This window comes from Balaenoptera physalus, assembly GCF_965194825.1.
Source record: "Balaenoptera physalus genome assembly, chromosome: 2".
Lineage (NCBI taxonomy): Eukaryota > Metazoa > Chordata > Mammalia > Artiodactyla > Balaenopteridae > Balaenoptera > Balaenoptera physalus.
In genome coordinates, this window is record NC_138883.1 from 62,985,668 (window position 1) to 63,002,783 (window position 17,116).

At 36.1% G+C, this 17,116-nt stretch overlaps 1 protein-coding gene across 2 annotated transcripts in view; it reads right to left on the reverse strand.

Moving 5' to 3' along the window:
• Positions 1-6,136: 6,136 nt before the first annotated feature.
• BRMS1L (BRMS1 like transcriptional repressor) overlaps positions 6,137-17,116 on the reverse strand; it is a 53,987-nt gene continuing 43,007 nt past the window's right edge. The window contains exons 6-11 of one of the 2 annotated variants that reach the window (XM_082452217.1): positions 14,235-14,331; positions 13,088-13,171; positions 12,333-12,397; positions 11,120-11,159; positions 9,121-9,268; positions 6,137-7,737 (exon numbers count right to left, since the gene is read on the reverse strand). In XM_082452217.1, the coding sequence (XP_082308343.1) occupies positions 7,620-7,737; positions 9,121-9,268; positions 11,120-11,159; positions 12,333-12,397; positions 13,088-13,171; positions 14,235-14,331 (552 nt within the window). In that variant the 3' untranslated portion in view covers positions 6,137-7,619. The remainder of the gene's footprint in view (positions 7,738-9,120; positions 9,269-11,119; positions 11,160-12,332; positions 12,398-13,087; positions 13,172-14,234; positions 14,332-17,116) is intronic. The other variant, XM_082452218.1, reaches the window with a different exon arrangement.

The window sequence follows — 17,116 nt, forward strand, 5'->3', positions numbered from 1 at the left end:
TCCATGTGTCAATGCCCTCCAGCCAAAGACGAACAGGAACACATCTATAGTTAAAGAAGTTGGGTTTCTTGCTCACTGCAACGAGGGAGCGCACACACCATGGGGAGCTGTGGGTGTCTGAGAAAGAAGGTGTGAGAAAGGACTTAGAAGATTGGGACTTATAGTGGGAGATTTGGGGTTGTGTTCATGGAAGTGGGGCTTTGCTCTGGATGGGATATTGTCAGGAAGTGGGGGCACTTCTATGACTGGGCATTTTAATAAATCTTATTTATAAGGCAGGAGGAATGAAACAAGGCCAAAGCCATCATGGATAAAACAGCAGCAGCTGTTCATATTAGCCAAGATAGGGGAAGATTTCAGATTTTTGTGGTTGGCAGGCTGACCTTGGTTTTGTCTATACTTACACAAGATTATGAGGGGGAGCAGGGTCTTGGTTTTTCCGTCTCCCTTCATCGCGGGCACAGAGTGGCCTTGTTTGATGTTGATGTTCTATGAGATTGTTTATGCTCAACAGAACACAAAGGCAAGTGCCAGACAGTTCCCAGTTGTCAGGGACTGCTTTTCTTTCTCAGAGGAACGTTTGCAATTCTACCAATACCTTTAGTGTTATTCCTTGAATTTGTGCTGAAATCATAGAAGTTTATTGTGTTTGTTTAAGATGGAAATCAATAGAACTTGAAGCCCTGGTGTTCATGATAAATGTTGTAAGCTAAAAAAAAAAAAAAATTAGGAGGGTATTTATTAGAAGACTCATGTAACATGAGGAAGATTGGGTGCAGGAGGACTGTGGGTAAGCTGGAAGCAGGAAGTTAAATGCCAAGAACTAACTAACTGTCTCTCATCTCTTCAGCTCTCCATGTCATCTTTCTCCAAAGGGCAGGAAACTTAATTGCCTATTGCTTAATTGTCTTCCCAGTTACATTAAAAAAGGGAGACTGACTCTCTTTCTACAGATATAATTTGAAAGATCCCAGGGGAGGGTTCCGGCTGGGGTAGCCTGAGTTACAGACGCACCTAATTTAAACAACTGTGACCAAGAATGGCAGAGCATGAGAGAGATGGAGGCTCCCATTGGAACCACATGGTTGGGGAAGAAGCAGTTTCTGGAAAAAGTAGAACTGGAGTGCTGGGCAAAAGAACTGAAGTTCAGCTAGGAGTGAAAAAAATCAGTTCTGGGTTTTAGAAATAAAATACCTGCTATAGGCAGCACTCTTTACAATAGTCAAGACATGGAAGCAACCTAAATATCCATCAACAGATGACTGAATAAAGAAGATGTGGTACATATATACAATGGAATATTACTCAGCCATAAAAAAGAACAAAATAATGCCATTTGCAGCAACATGGACGGACCCAGAGAGTATCATACTAAGTGAAGTAAGTCAGACAGAGAAAGACAAATATCATATTTCACATATCATATGTGAAATCTTAAAAAAATGATACAAATGAACTCATTTACAAAACAGAAATAGACTCACAGACGTAGAAAACAAACTTATGGTTACCAAAGGGGAAAATGGGGGGAGAGGGATAAATTAGGAGTTTGGGATTAACAGATACACACTACTATGTATAAAATAAACAACAAGGACCTACTGTATAGCACAGAGAACACTCAGTATCTTGTAATAACCTGTAATGGAAAAGAATCTGAAAAAGTATATATATATATATATATATATATATTTAAAAAATTTTTAAAGGTGATTAATAAAAAGTCTTGACATTAAAAGAAAAAGAAAAGCACAGAAGAGTACATATAATACTCCTTTAATGTAAATAATGGGTCCTGCTTTGCCCTATTTTATTTACCTGGCAGAAAAACAACCAATATTAAGTCATGGAATCTTTTAAAGCTCAAAGTGAAGGGAGAAAAAGAGGAAGTCCAGAGAACTAGGAGAGGACACAGGAGGCATCTTTCAGGCAGTGGACAGGCCAGCATCCTCTCCTTCTTTGGTCTCCCTTCACCTCGGCAGCCTCGCAGAGAGTGGACTTGGGCCATGACCATGACTGGTGCTAAGAGCTCCCCTGAGCAGCCACACCAGGAGGAGGGAGAGGAGAGCTCTATAGGAGGGGAAGGGGAACGAGCAGACACAAGTCTTGGGCTCCCCTGACTATGAGAAGCCTGAAACCTCCCAACAGACCCTTGGGCATGAGGGACGGTACAGCTCAAGGGTGTGTAGGAAAGGCCCAAACCAATTTGGCCCTGACGTAGTGGGTACTGTTATTATTTATACGTATATAAGTATATTAATAAAATACGTATAGGTTAACACCATGGAGGGTAAGCTTCAAAGCAAAAACTGCTGTAGTGGTGAGGGAGTCGGGGGGGAAGAACTGGGAGATTGGGACAGACATATACACACTACTATGTATAAAATAGATAACTAGTAAGAACCTGCTGTATAGCACAGGGAACTCCACTTCACTGTACAGTAGAAACTAACACAACATTGCAAAACCACTATACCCCCCAAAAAAAAAAATTAAAAAAAAACTGCTGTAGCCAATGAATAATTTAAACAGTGCCTGAAGTTTTTTTTTAAATCGGCTTTCCTTAATAAGTGCAATTACCCATAAATGTACTTAAACATAATATACTGAAATCATAAATTTATCTTCAAAGAAGTGAAAACACTTTACTATCTTTGCCATTACCAATAACATTTTCATATTTGCTCAATAATAAGCGAAATATATTTCTTTCAACATCCCACTAATAGCAGGTATCATTTAGCCTCTGCCTGAGGATCTGGTTTTCTAAGCAGTTTAACATAAATTATAATCTTTACTAGCAGAGATGAAATGTTACCATGTGGCCTGCTTCTGGACTAGAATTATGGCACTTCTCTCTTCAAGAGAATGCGACAGTCTCCTGGCAAGTTCACCCACTTCAAACTTCTAGTAGATACAGCAAAATGGAAAAGGAAAGGAAAAATGAACTCTCAAGACTGTTACTACATAACTTTTCCCCTTGACCTTCTTTAATAAATTGTGTCTTTGAAAGAGAATATATTAACTTCAAGTTTAAGAGCAAAGAAATTTTAGACTTATAGTTGCTTTCTAGTTATAGATAGATTATAGATAGATAGAAAGAAGATAGATGATAGATAACGTATATAACATATACATTTTTCAGAAAGATTAGCAACTTGAGATAATCAACTAAGTTTAAGAACATTCAAAATATAAGTTCTGCCACAATCTTTTGCCTTGCATACTTTGCGGAAAAAACCCCCAGAAATTCCTAATATATGGTAAATTTATAAAGTAAGCATATCAGAATTCTGACATTTATGTTCATTTTGTTTCGAACATGAAAAATATTAAATAGTGACTTTCTGTTTATATACTAAACATAGTTCCTGGCACATGGCAGGCATTCGAATTACAAGTACTATTATCACTGGCTGCCCATGAGCCAGGGGCCACACTGGTCCAATAAACTGGGCAGAGTAGCAAAGTACGTAATATAGAAAGAACTTAGAGGGGGGCTGTGGACCAGGCCTGCACAGCGAGATCCTGGTCAGCAGAGAACCAGGAAAAAATAAAATCAAAAATAAGATACTAAAAATAGAGTTGCCATGATCCAGCAATCCCACTCCTGGGCATATATCCAGACAAAACTATAATTCAAAAAGATACACACACCCCTATGTTCACAGCAGCACTATTCACAATAGCCAAGGCATGGAAACAACCTAAATGTCCATCGACAGATGAATGGGTAAAGAAGATATGGTATATGTATACAATGGAATATTAACCATAAAAAAGAATGAAATAATGCCATTTGTAGCAATGTGGATGGACCTAGAGATTAATATACTAAGCGAAGTAAGTCAGAGAGGGAAAGACAGATACCATATGATATCACTTACACGTGAAAGAAATCTAAAATACGACACAAATGAACATATCTACAAACCAGAAACAGACTCACAGACACAGAAAACAGACTTGTGGTTGCCAAGGGGGAAGTGGGGCTGGGGAAGCATGGGTTCAGAGTTTGGGACTAGCAGGTGCAAACTATTATATATAGAATGGATAAACAACAAGGTCCTACTGTATAGTACAGGGAACTATATACAATATCCTGTGATAAACCATAATGGAAAAGAATATGAATAAGAATATATATATGTATAACAATCACTTTGCTGTACATCAGAAATTAACATGACATTGTAAATCAACTATCCTTCAATAAAATTTTTTTAAAAATAAGATTGTAACAATGTGTCCGGCACAATACCAGGAAGGGGCTATCTCACAAGAGGACAGGTGACTCCTTCACGTTTCGACAAAACCATTCTTGATTCCAAGTTTGCTTTCACGCAGATTTTCCTAGAAGGAAAAAATATGCCAAGTAGTTGACTTGAGGAGTCTGGTCTCCTTCTCAGTGAAAATTATTAAAGTGACACTCGGCTGTCACTTCAATCCACTGTGAGTGGGTCGGCCTAACTCCCCCAGAGCTGTCAACTCAGGCATGTTATTAGTTTGATAGAGCTGCCATAACAAAATACCACAGACTGGGTGGCTTAAACAACAGAAATGTTATTTTCTCACAGTTCTGGAGGTTAAAAGTCCAAGATTGAGGTGTTGGCAGGTTCGGTTTCTCCTGAAGCCTCTCTCCTTGGCTTGCAGTTTGGTGGACTTCTCACTGTCTTCACATGGTCTTTCCTCTGTGTTCACACATCTGCTGTCCAAATTTCTCTGTGTCCAAATTTCCTTTTATAAGGACATCAGTCAGACTGGATGAGGGCCCAACCTAACACCCATTTTAACTTAATCACCTCTTTAAATGCCCCATCTCCAAATACAGTCACATTCTGAGGTAATGGGTGTGATGGCTTCAAAATAAGAATTGGAGGGGCGTGGAGGAGACACAATTCAGCCCATAACAGGGCATAGGAATCAAGTTTAAGTTTCTGGGCCTATGGAGTAAGGGGCAAGACTCTGGGCCACAGTGACCAAGGACGGAAACCGCCTCAATTAATCCCACCTGACATACCAGGCACACTTCCTGTAGTTCATCCACGAAGACAATACAAGGAACATACGTTTTCCCTAACCTCATTCTGAGCTTTTGTGTTCTTTGAAAAATATTTTACCTTTCCTTACATTTAGCAATTAAAATCATTTATATTCCAACTTGGCAAGGGACTACACGAATCCTAACTAGTGTATTCATTCATCCTACAACCATTTTCCTTATCAATTCATTTTAGTTCAGTTTTAGTGTACTGGACTTACTGGATCCGAAAACAAACTCAGAAATAACCAACGCCCCTGTTCTTCTTTTTAAATAATTATCAAGTATTTAAGATTGTACATGGTTCTGTCAGTGGTGTTTGAGTTCTGAGTAACAATACACATATCAAAACAACTTTTACGTGAAGAAGTTCGCAATGAAAAGTACTCAGTGTCCAGTGAGAAGAAGGGACAGAATGAGGAATGTACATAAGTGTTTGCTAATAATTATTAGTGATGAATTGGATTAGTGATGATTGGATTCTTTTAATGGGAAATGTCGAGAAGGGATAGACCAAACATGAAATCCTGGAAGCTGTGACAGGAAAGGTCCATATATTGATACTAAGACAGAGTCTGATCATAAACAAAGTACCAGCAGCTGCTAGATCACATTTTGCAGATTCTAACAGTTCCCCTAAACTAGACCGTTTCTGACGAGAAGTCAAATGGCAAACTGCCAACAACGAAACATATTTTATAGTATTTCAATCATAGACAAGCATACACTTACCTGAATCAGTATCAATATTATGGAATAGTTACATATGATATAAACATTGAAGTTCTGAAAGTAAATGTACTAAATCATAGTCAGTTTTTAAAATAAAGACTTTCTACTTAAAATTTCAGAACTTACACAGTACATTTTTATTAAAGTTGAACATATATGCATATATTTAAATTAAATATAACTTAGCTGTCTTAAATATCTAAATATACCCCAATAGAGGTTGAATTGTGGTTTAGGGAAGTAGAAACATTTGTTCAACACTCCAACACTCCATATCTATTAATGTAAATTGTCTTAAATCCTTCTTAGAAGTAGACAGGTTATAAATAATAAAAGCGCACAAGTCATTCAAGACACTACGAATGACACGCAAACTCATTTTTATTATATACTAAATTTAAAAATCCAAATATTATTAAAAATGCTTATGAAACATTGTATACATAAGTACTGTCAAATACTATCAGATTATGACATTATGTACATTTGCTAAGGTTAATTAGAAACAGAACAACGTACATAACTGCTGATAATGAATTTCAGAAGTCAAATATTTTAACATTTGGCAACTGTGAAGTAGTGATCTGCACAGGAAGATGTTTGCAGAGGTAAAATAGTGAGAAAACAAATGGAAAAATGCAGATATTCCTGCCCTAAGTGTTAATAAGTAGATCTCTTCCTCATCCTCTTAAGTCTCCGTATAACAGAAGTTAAAGTGCACAAGACCACCAGGAATACCTGATTTGGTTGTACCCTAATATATACTACAGCCAATTGTGCTGCCATATTGAGGGTTTCAATTCCCTGTACTGTTCCTGAGGTTTTAGAAGTTAATTTTGAATGTGACTAGGGGAAGAGAGGCCAATACTTTCTAAATTGCACCAAGTGGCCTTAGTGTAGAAACACCAAAGATAAAAATATTAATTTGGGAATAGATTCAAGGAGATCATCCCTGTCTATTTTGCCCTAGGAATAAAATTAGGATACGAACCTAGTTTTACCACTGGAAAATGCTTACTAAAAATCTGCTTCAAAAAATCAGACATGTACAGCAAGCACCACAATACTGTCAGTTACTGTACACCACTTACATACTGCATCATAAATACCAGGCATATATACCTGCCCTCTAAAGGTTCACAAGAAATACAGGTAGAAGCATGTTATTACTTGACACTAATTTTACTAATCAACATGAAGTATAATTTGTAAAAATAGGTCACCTCCATACAATCAAGGAAAAGGAGAAGGAAAGCTGCTAGTCTACAAAAGTGCTCCTTTTAGCTTTCAAACCCAATAGCTTAATTTGGGGTAACACAAGATTGCAAAGTAAGGCCATCAGTTCTAAATAAGCTGATGATGCCATCTATACATACTCACGTATATATGTTTAAATTTCAATTCTGATTTAACACAAATGTACTATTACAAACCATTTATAGGAAACATTTTATCGGGCTTATTTACAAATACATGATCAGTGACAAAGATACTGAAAGTCAAGAAAACTGCAGATAAATGTAGCCATTGCTAACATAGTTCACTAAAGGTAAGACAGATTTACATAAAAACCAAACAAAAAAGTTTAGTAAGAAACCCCTACCATATATACCTATTGGTCACTGGGCCAAAAAGGCAAATAAATGTAATGATAATGATTAAACTTTTATCACTGTCTCTTTTAATAACATATCAACATGAGGTCTACTTAGAGTACTACCTACAAATACACAGTCTCTCATGATTCGATGAGACTATTAAGTTACTGAATACTTTTTTTTATTCCCATGGCACATCATACTTGGTAACACTAATAAGGTAGATTTAGATAACACTTAAATCATGATTACGAATGTTTAATTGAATATTTTCCTTTCTGTAGCTGTGAAATGTAAAGCTTAGATTTGCTTCCATCAGGCCTCTTAAACCAAACTTCATCATGGTTAATTGTTGTAATTACAGCACTAAAAAGAAAAAAAATATGAATGAATGAATTACAATATGCCTTCTCCACTCATTTTAGAGCACAAACTATAAAACCAAAATAGCTGGACTATAAGAGTAGATGCAGGTATGTAATTGTCATTTACCAGAATGCTATCAGCAGGGCATGCTGTCAAAAATATCACATTCAGCAACACTTAATAGATAATCTCCTTTCTTTTCTTAATAGAGTTGGTAAAACTTACTACTAGAACTATTAAAAGCACACTGTCCCTAACTCCATTCCTACCCCACCTCCAAAAGAAGAAAAAGTGGAGCTAACACCACTCCTTATGTAGTATTACACCTCCAGCTCATATCAGCCTTGGCAGTAGGAAATCTTTCAAATACCAAACTTAACTCCCAGTGTCAAGCATCTATGGTACTTGTACAGATTTTTTTTTTAACACTACTAATCTTTATATAGAAATCTTTCTAAAAATATATGTGTTTAATCCTCTTTTATGTTATTTCATCTCCTTTTTAACCACATTTATGCTAAGTAGTAGTAGTTAAATGTCTCAAAAGCAATAAGATAAAGCAAAGAATCCATGGGTATCATGTATAACTAGTAATTAATTAGCTCAATGAGCTTCTATGAGAAAAGTTACTATACACACTGCTCCTGAAATGAGTATTCTATACTAAACACAAACACTTTATTTACTACTGATGCCTAGAAAAAGATAGTTTCTTACTGTAGAAGGTTACTACTCTGAGATTTAAATCCTAAACTACTAAAGGAATTAAAGCAGCGATGGGCAATAATATTTTCCAAAGGCCACACCAGATAAAACTTAGAAGGCTCTATAAATAATTATATAAACTTTATTTAAGCCTAGACAGATTGAGTTTTTTAAAAGGCAATTTTCAGTTTTCAAGTTATACTTTAATTCCCACTACTCTAAGTTTTTGTTAATTTTCAATTCCTTTCCCATTCTAATTGAAGCAAATTTTTAATCTAAAATACTGTAATATACCCCAAAAAGTTAAGGATTAATAGAGCCACACTGTGGCAGCATACTGTCAAATTCATAACAGTCTGGTTTAAAGGTCATAATATTAGGATCATAGCAAGTCATCTATTATAAGAATTAATAAATGGGATCTCTTACCTGGCTAAATAATTCCAACATTTCCATTTGTGTTAATGCTTGTGTCCATGAACTTAATATGTAACTCTGGTGTATAAAATTAATACTGGTGTGTAAACATGCTAATCAAATCATATGTCAAGAGAAAAAAAGAATCCATAGGGAATTAATAATGTATTATGAATGCACTATGGAAGCAGCAAATATTTACTGACAACAATGTGGTAAACTCTAATACTGAGTAGACCTGAAATGATAAAGGCTTTTTACCTTGTAGGACATTCATCTTTTTTGTCAATACATATTGTCTGTCCACGTATATACCATTCACCATCATAATACAATCTTCCCTCTTCAGATCTAGCACTGTGCAGGTGTTTTTCCAGTTTCACAGGTGCTAAAGGGATCAGTTCAAAAACTGTTACATTAATAAGACATTGTCAGAAGAAAAGTGCAGAACATTAAATATTAACACCAACCCATGCATATATGTGAAAAAACACTAAAAATATTTCTTAGATAACAAACCTAAATCTAATAAAAACAAGAGAATTTCATTTCTTACATTTTTATATAATTCACTAAGTTTTTAATTTAGCTATTTAATAAAGCTAAACAATATACAATAAATCAATTAACTAGACAAGTGTAAGAAGGAGAAGCAGATACATTATCAATTACTAGTGCCAACTTCAAGTAAGATTTAAAATCTGAATTGTCATATTTCTACTGAAAATTATATTTTTCATATTTGCTCCCCTGCAGCTGACACTTCCAAAAAAGCAAAGTTTAATATATATTCCAAAAGTTCCCCAGGACTTTGATTCTAAAAAGCAAATGTCCTCAAGTAGAACTTCCATTTTGAAATCCTAGAAATGGTTTGAGATTCACCAGATAAACTCATGCAGAGAAAAAAAATGTTCTTTATAGAAGCACACTGTCAAAAGCATACCATGAAATACACACCTCTGCATCATTCAAATGTCACCACCTCAGAAAGGTCTTCCCCAACCACTCTACCCACTCCTCAGTTAATCTTCATTACAGCCTTATATTTCCTTCATAGCAATTATTACAATTTGTCAGTATCTGTTAGTTATCTATTTACATATACATTATTATTCTGCCTCCCCCCAAGGAAGTTCCAGGAGGTCCATCTGTTGCACCATTGTATTCCCAGAACCTCAAATAGTGCCTCCTATATAGAAGGTGTTCAATAAGTATTCACTCATTCATTCGTTCAACAAATGTTTTCTGAGAACTGCGACTAAAAGAGAGATGTTTCTGACCTTTGTGGAGCTTACGATTCTCTCAGGAGACAGGTAAACATGTAAACAATCAATAAAAAATTACAAATTGTGTTAAGTGCCATGAAGAAAACAAATAGTACACATGCTAAAGATAACATAACAGGGGTCGGGGAGGAGACCCACTCCACAGTGTAGTGAGACTCTTAAAGGAATCCATGACTCAAAAATGTTCAGAATATAGGTAGTTACCCTTCCACTTAATTCCCAAGGGAAGCAGTCTAGTACAATATTGCTAACAATTTCCTGACATCATATAAAGTTTAAGAGAATCCTTGGGTTAAATATAAAATAGAAATTGATCTCTTATAGATTATCTGTTGGGATATGACTCTTCGTATTTAAAACATATTTTATTTAAAATTCTAGCTTCATTGTTTTTAGGATGAGGAAATCTCATATATAGTGAAAGTAGGCAGAAACAGAGAAAGTTATCCTAGACAGTAATGCCCATCACTAATTTGGCAGTGATTTCAGACTTTCCAAAAAATTGTGAAAGTATAATCTGATATAAATTTTTCTAAGGCATATCAGAATGTGTAAATCTTAGTGGTGTGTAAATTTTCTTGATGAACCCCACTGCCAGCACTCTAATCTCTCGCCTAGAAAACACAGGCACAGAAGAAATTTTGCCCACAATTCCAGAGGATTCACAGGCTCCCTGAAGGCCATCCACGGACTCCTAAAACCTCCCCTACAGAACTACTGAACCCATAAAAAACACTAAGTACATACTTTTAAAATTACTGATCCATTATTAGCAATTGAAATGTAGTTGAAACACTAAAAGAAGAAATACATTCCATTCAGAAATCTTGAAACTTTTACATGAGGCAAAGACTCCAGAAAAATTCCTCATAATTCTGGGGATAGTGTTCACTGATGAAATGAAACCAGTGATAGGGGACTGACTTAAAAAGTCTCCATAGCGAAGATTTCTGAACTCAGACTAAATGACTTACGTTCTGTTTTCACTCTGTGTGGACCCAGTGTAGCCATTGCCTTAATTAAAAAAAAAAAAAAAGAAGAAGAAGAAAGATGTCTGAGTTCATAGGCAAAGTATATTTTAGTTTCTATTTAATATATACAACACAACTGATAAGCTCAATGACAAACACAGTGAAATAACGATCTTTAGCTGCTTCAATAAATTGGTAATGTCTAAGACCATAGGAATATATAAAAAGAATAACAATTTCTCCTAGAGGTGTTATCAATATCCGAAATAATCTCAAATTCTCAACTAAGAAGCTTCTGAAAATAGAAAAACTTAATAAGAAAACAAGTCTCCACTTTCAAACAAGCACAGAAAATCCTATAATGCTTGAATGTTTAAAGACAGGATGCAAGACATATAATAAGGGTTCAAATATTCACTTTCGTTTATTCAACAAATATTTATTGAGGGTCCTCCATGAGCCATTATCAGGCTAAGAACTAGGCACAGAATGGTAATTTATTATTATTTTAGGGTAACCTAAATAAATGCTTTTCTGCACTTTTGCATAAATTATTAATTACATTATCACAGGAAAAAACAGTCAAACAGCTGACATGCATCTCTTAAAATACTCTTGCAGGGACTTCGCTGGTGGCTCAGTGGTTAAGAATCCTCCTGCCAATGCAGGGGACACAGGTTTGAGCCCTAGTCCGGGAAGATCCCACATGCCGCGGAGCAACTAAGCCCGTGCACCACAACTACTGAGCCCGCATGCCACAACTACTGAAGCCTGTGCGCCTAGAGCCCATGCTCCGCAACAAGAGAAGCCACTTCAGTGAGAAGCCCGCGCACCGCAACTACTGAGCCCGCATGCCACAACTAGTGAAGCCTGTGCACCTAGAGCCCATGCTCCGCAACAAGAGAAGCCACTTCAGTGAGAAGCCCGCGCACCGCAACAAAGAGTAGCCCCCCGCTCGCCATAACTAGGGAAAGCCCACGCGCAGCAACGAGCACCCAACGCAGCCAAAAATAAATATAAACAAATAAATAAATAAATTTATTTTTAAAACTCTTGCAATCCACTATTATCTGTATTAGTATTAACTGTCTTAGAGAGACTGTTGCAAAGTAAAGCATATTTACAATAATATTTTGATGTATTAGTGAAAAATCATAGAATCTTAAAAAGTAGACTATAAAAAATATACTTGTATTCCATTGCTCTTTAATCATACCTTCCTTATTGTTGTCCAGTCTTCAAGAATATCAAGATCTTGTAGCATATAAACTATATACGGACGTTGAAAAGTCAAGGTCAATTCAGCTGTAAGAATTTAACATTTTGAATTATACTTCCAATCTTCTGTTTCTCAGAGAATGGAACAATGACTTCCGGACAAAAACCTTCAGCATGCTGAATTCTGACTTCAAATTATTCTTCAAAAAACTTAGTACCAGGATAAATATGTTCCAGTACTTCAGATGTTATAACCATATTCCCTTAGTCCTATGGTATCACTGATAGCAAGATACACCATCAACCTAATCACTGGTTTGAGGCGGGAGGGAAAAAGGCAGGAGCGAGGGGAGGGTACCAAAGGGAATGCCAAGATTGAATGCACATATTAATTTAATTTAAAGACACTCCAGTTTCAGAGACATTAAAAATGTTAAAAAGTACACATGAGAATTAAGCAATCATGCTACATACTAAACAGCTGCTTCATATCAAAGCCCTTGTGATCTACAAAGCCATATTAATTTTCAAAGTTGGGATCGTGACTAAATTTCTACTCCTTCCCCACTCCTCTTAATCTAAACTATACCCTTCTGCCTTCAATCGGTTTTATAAATCATCTTTTGCTTATTACAGGATCATGCAAATAAAGACAATGTATACTAACAAAAGTTACAAAGATATGCACAATGCAAAAATGTACATTAAAACAAAACAAAACAAAAAAAACCCAGAAAATTTGAAAAAGGATATCTGAAACCACAACTGGCTTCTTTTTGTCAGGACTGAAAGGGTCCTTCCTCTTTTTTCTTGACTGAAGCTCATCGTTCCACAACTCTGGCAAGTAAATAAAAATTAAGTATTAGCTGATTTCTGGAGATCAAAGGAGGAAAAAAAGACTATATAATTTCATAGTCGCAAAATTTCATTGTTGTCTGTTTATATACTGTATATATGTGTATACTCTACATATATATATGACTATATATAATTTCATGAGCAGTTATATATTTTGAATTTTCCTCTGCTTTTATTAGAGCAAAATTCAACTTGGCACTTAGTGACTAATAACTGATAAACATATGTCAGGCACTTTGTTAAATATACATCGCATGAATGGTCTCGACTAATCCTCAAAGCTACCTCTGAGGCAGATAGTCTCATTACTTCAATTATAGGAGGAGACTGATTTAGAAAAGCTAAAGTAACTGTCACCCATGGTCACTCAACTACAAGTAATGCAGCACTGGCATTAGAGCTCAGCTCGTCCTCTCTGCCTACTCCATACCAGAGAAATAGAATTTGTAACAAGTAAAATAATACATATGCAAGAACGATAGGATAACCCAGTAAATCTTCCATCCAGTGTAGAAATCCTTTCCACAGTACCTCTGAAAAAGCCACTTCACTTTGGACTGATCTAATTAGTAGTAAGTATTTCCTTTTTCTGAGACAAAAATCTGCCTCCCTGGAAAGTCCATCCATTTGTCCTAGTTTGTGTGGGACCAAAGAGAAAAGGGTTTTATTCCTTCTTCCACATGACAATCTTTCAAGGCTTAGAGGAAAGAACATGTACTATAGCTGTCTTCCAATACTATGCTTATGTTATAATAATATTCTTACTACTCTTGTAGTCTACTATCTTATCCCTATAGTTCCTGTCTCACTTCTATTTTGTTCCCTTTCATGTGCTCCATTTTCTACGTCTTTCTGAAGTGTGAGTCCAAATCAAAGCAACGATCACAATCATATCAAATTCTTTAGCAGTCTTGCCCCTTCCCCTCTCATTAGGACACTTCATTTACATAACATATGTATAGGAGACTACATACGGCAAGACACCTCAGTAAACCAAAGGTTTAGTGTCACTTAAACATGACAGTCACAGCATTCCCCTCACCTGAGGTAATATCAATGCTGTGCCTGTCCTCTTCAAGCCTTCTTATCTTCTCCTCTAGTTCACTCTGCACTGTATCATATAACAAAAGCTTTTCACTCTGAAAAAAAAAAAGCAGATCACACATAAGTAGAAAGAACAAATCGGTCTATCTTAACTAAGAGTACCAAATAACTCACTCTTAAAGTATGTTAACATATGGTGCTTTTGTTTAATTTCAACTTAAAAATTTTAATGATAAAATGTCAAATATATGAATAAACTAACACTAGAAAATATAGAATCTAAATATAGGGAGAACTATATACAATTAAATTGTTTAAGAACATCTAAATTTATATGTGATAAATAAAGAGGCAAATATTTACTTTATAAAAAAACTCATAGTAAGCTCCCATGGTCCCTTTTAAATATAAGCAGGTCTCACCTGTACCACAATGGAGACCTTGTCCTATAAAGTATATCATTATAAAATGGATCACTTTTTGTCATCAGAACAATTCCTCGTTAATATTGCAGAATCATATTAAAATAGACTAATATATCACCAGGAGAAAAATTCAAATCTAAATTTTATAATTATTTTAAACAATTCAATTATAGTCAAAATCCTAAAATTACAGATTAATTATATCCAAATCTTTCAACAAAACTATAGAAAGATTGAGTCACTTGCTAAGAGACAAGACTGTTCACTAGTAAATCAGACTAGAATCCAGGTCTACTAGTTCTAGCCCACTGTATCCCTTATTTTAAAAGCCATAGAATGCACATCAGTATAATATATAGATTTATTATATAAAAAGCTATGACAGATTCCCACCCACCCACCACAACGCTTATCTCTAGTAAGGATATTAGCCTATTGGGCCAGATATAGCTAGATATGACTGTCTCGTAGAGGTCACTGGAATGCAGTTAGTTATGATTTCTTGTGGATGGCATAAGCCATGCCCATTTTCAGCATTCCCAGTGTCAGTTATGAAGTCCTCTCTTTGGGGTTTGAAATTTAGAGTCTACACATGCTTGAAGGTTCTCCTGAGTGGTAGAGAAAAGATGGCTTTTGTCAAGTTGAAGCAATCCAGGAGCTACAGAGAAAGCAAAGCTGAAGAAGACTAAAACTAGATCTCATACGAAAAATTACCTCACTACATGCTACTCTCTATGCTTACTTCCTTTTACTTACCCCTCTGCCTTTGGTAAAGTCTTACAGATATTCTAGCCTTATCTACATTGTATTACAAGAATTGGGAAATGTTATGTAGCAGAGAAAAAGGGAGAGCAGGCTGTGGCCACAGTCAAGATCGTGTGACAGCTATAAATAGAGTCGGATTCTCCAACCAAAGATGACTCTGAATGCTAAGCAGGAGTGATAAAGCTTTTGTTTTTAAGAATATTTCAATTTTAAGAAAACTTTTAAGTAAAAATAAAAATTAATATTAAAAAAAAGAATATGGAAATTTAACTGCTGCATTCTCTTTACTTTCCATTGATAAATTTGCCCTAGGCCAAGCAGAAATTCTAAAATAAATCTACCAATCATTCTTTATAATTAAAAAAAAAGCCACAATGGGACTAAAATGTTTGAAGCTTTTAAGGCATCTCTAAAAATATAATAGGTATATTTTAAAGTATACAAATAGAAGTGCCTTGAATCTTTCCTCACTGTTATTTCTTTGATCTTCTCTCCCTTATCCCCAACCCCTCAACAACTTTCCCTGAGAAGGAAAGTCATAATGAAGCAGCTAAAAGACACCTAGAAAAGAAAGAGGCATCCAAACTCCCTTGCTTTGGTGCCTGTAGAGGCTTCTATAGTCAATAGATAACTTAGCTTTTTTAAAGTATTACTAATTATAATTACATGTTTGGCTTCAAAATCCCAAAACCCTCCAATCTCCACACCTATACTTAGTGAACCTGCTCACTGAGCCCTTTCGCAGGCTGACACCTATGCTCCTTCTCATCAGGGCAATGCCAGGGAGCCCCAGGAAAGTGGCTCCAAGGTTCCGTGTTTGTACTCGTCTCCCCCCTGGCCTGGGTTCAGAACCAACTCTCTTTTGGCAGTTCCCTGATTTAGGCATCTCACAGTTCCCAACCTGGAATAGAGTCCTCAGAGATTTTCCAAGACTAGCATTACCAGAGAGCAAACCATATTAAAAAGCTACAATCATTTTTTTTAAAAGTGGGATGCACTGGAATAAAATGATAAGCAGAACAGAATTTAAAAGCCAAGAAATAGACCCATTGGTTATGGGAAATTTTATGAAAAAGGTGACTTTTCAAATCATTTGGAAACCTGATGACAATAAATGACAACAGAAAAATAAGTTTAACTATATAGAGAAAAACTCAGGTTCTTTGCCTCATGTTATACAAAAAAATTAATGGACTAAAGAGTTAAATTTACAAAATGAAATCCAAAAGAACTAAAGGAAAGGGACTTCCCTGGTGGTCCAAGGGTAAAGAATCCGTCTTCTAATGCAGGGGACGCGGGTTCAAGCCCTGGTCGGGGAACTGAGATCCCACATGCCACGGGGCAACTAAGCCCACAGGCCACAACGACTTAGCTCCCGTGCCTCAACGAGAGAGCCTGCCTGCCGCAAACTACAGAGCCCACGCACTCTGGAACCCGTGCACCACAACTATAGAGAAAAGACCCACCCGCCACAAGAGAGAAGCCCGTACGCTGCAATGAAGAGCCCGCGCAGCACAACAAAAGATTCCGCGTGCCTCAATGAAGATCCCGTGTGCCGCAACTAAGGCCTGACGCAGCCAAAAAATAAACAAAGAAAGAAAGAAAAAAAATCAACTTCAAAAGAACTAAAGGAAAGATGGTGACTCTTTATTTTATGTTGGGGTGAAAGAAGTCTTTCAAAGCACAAAAA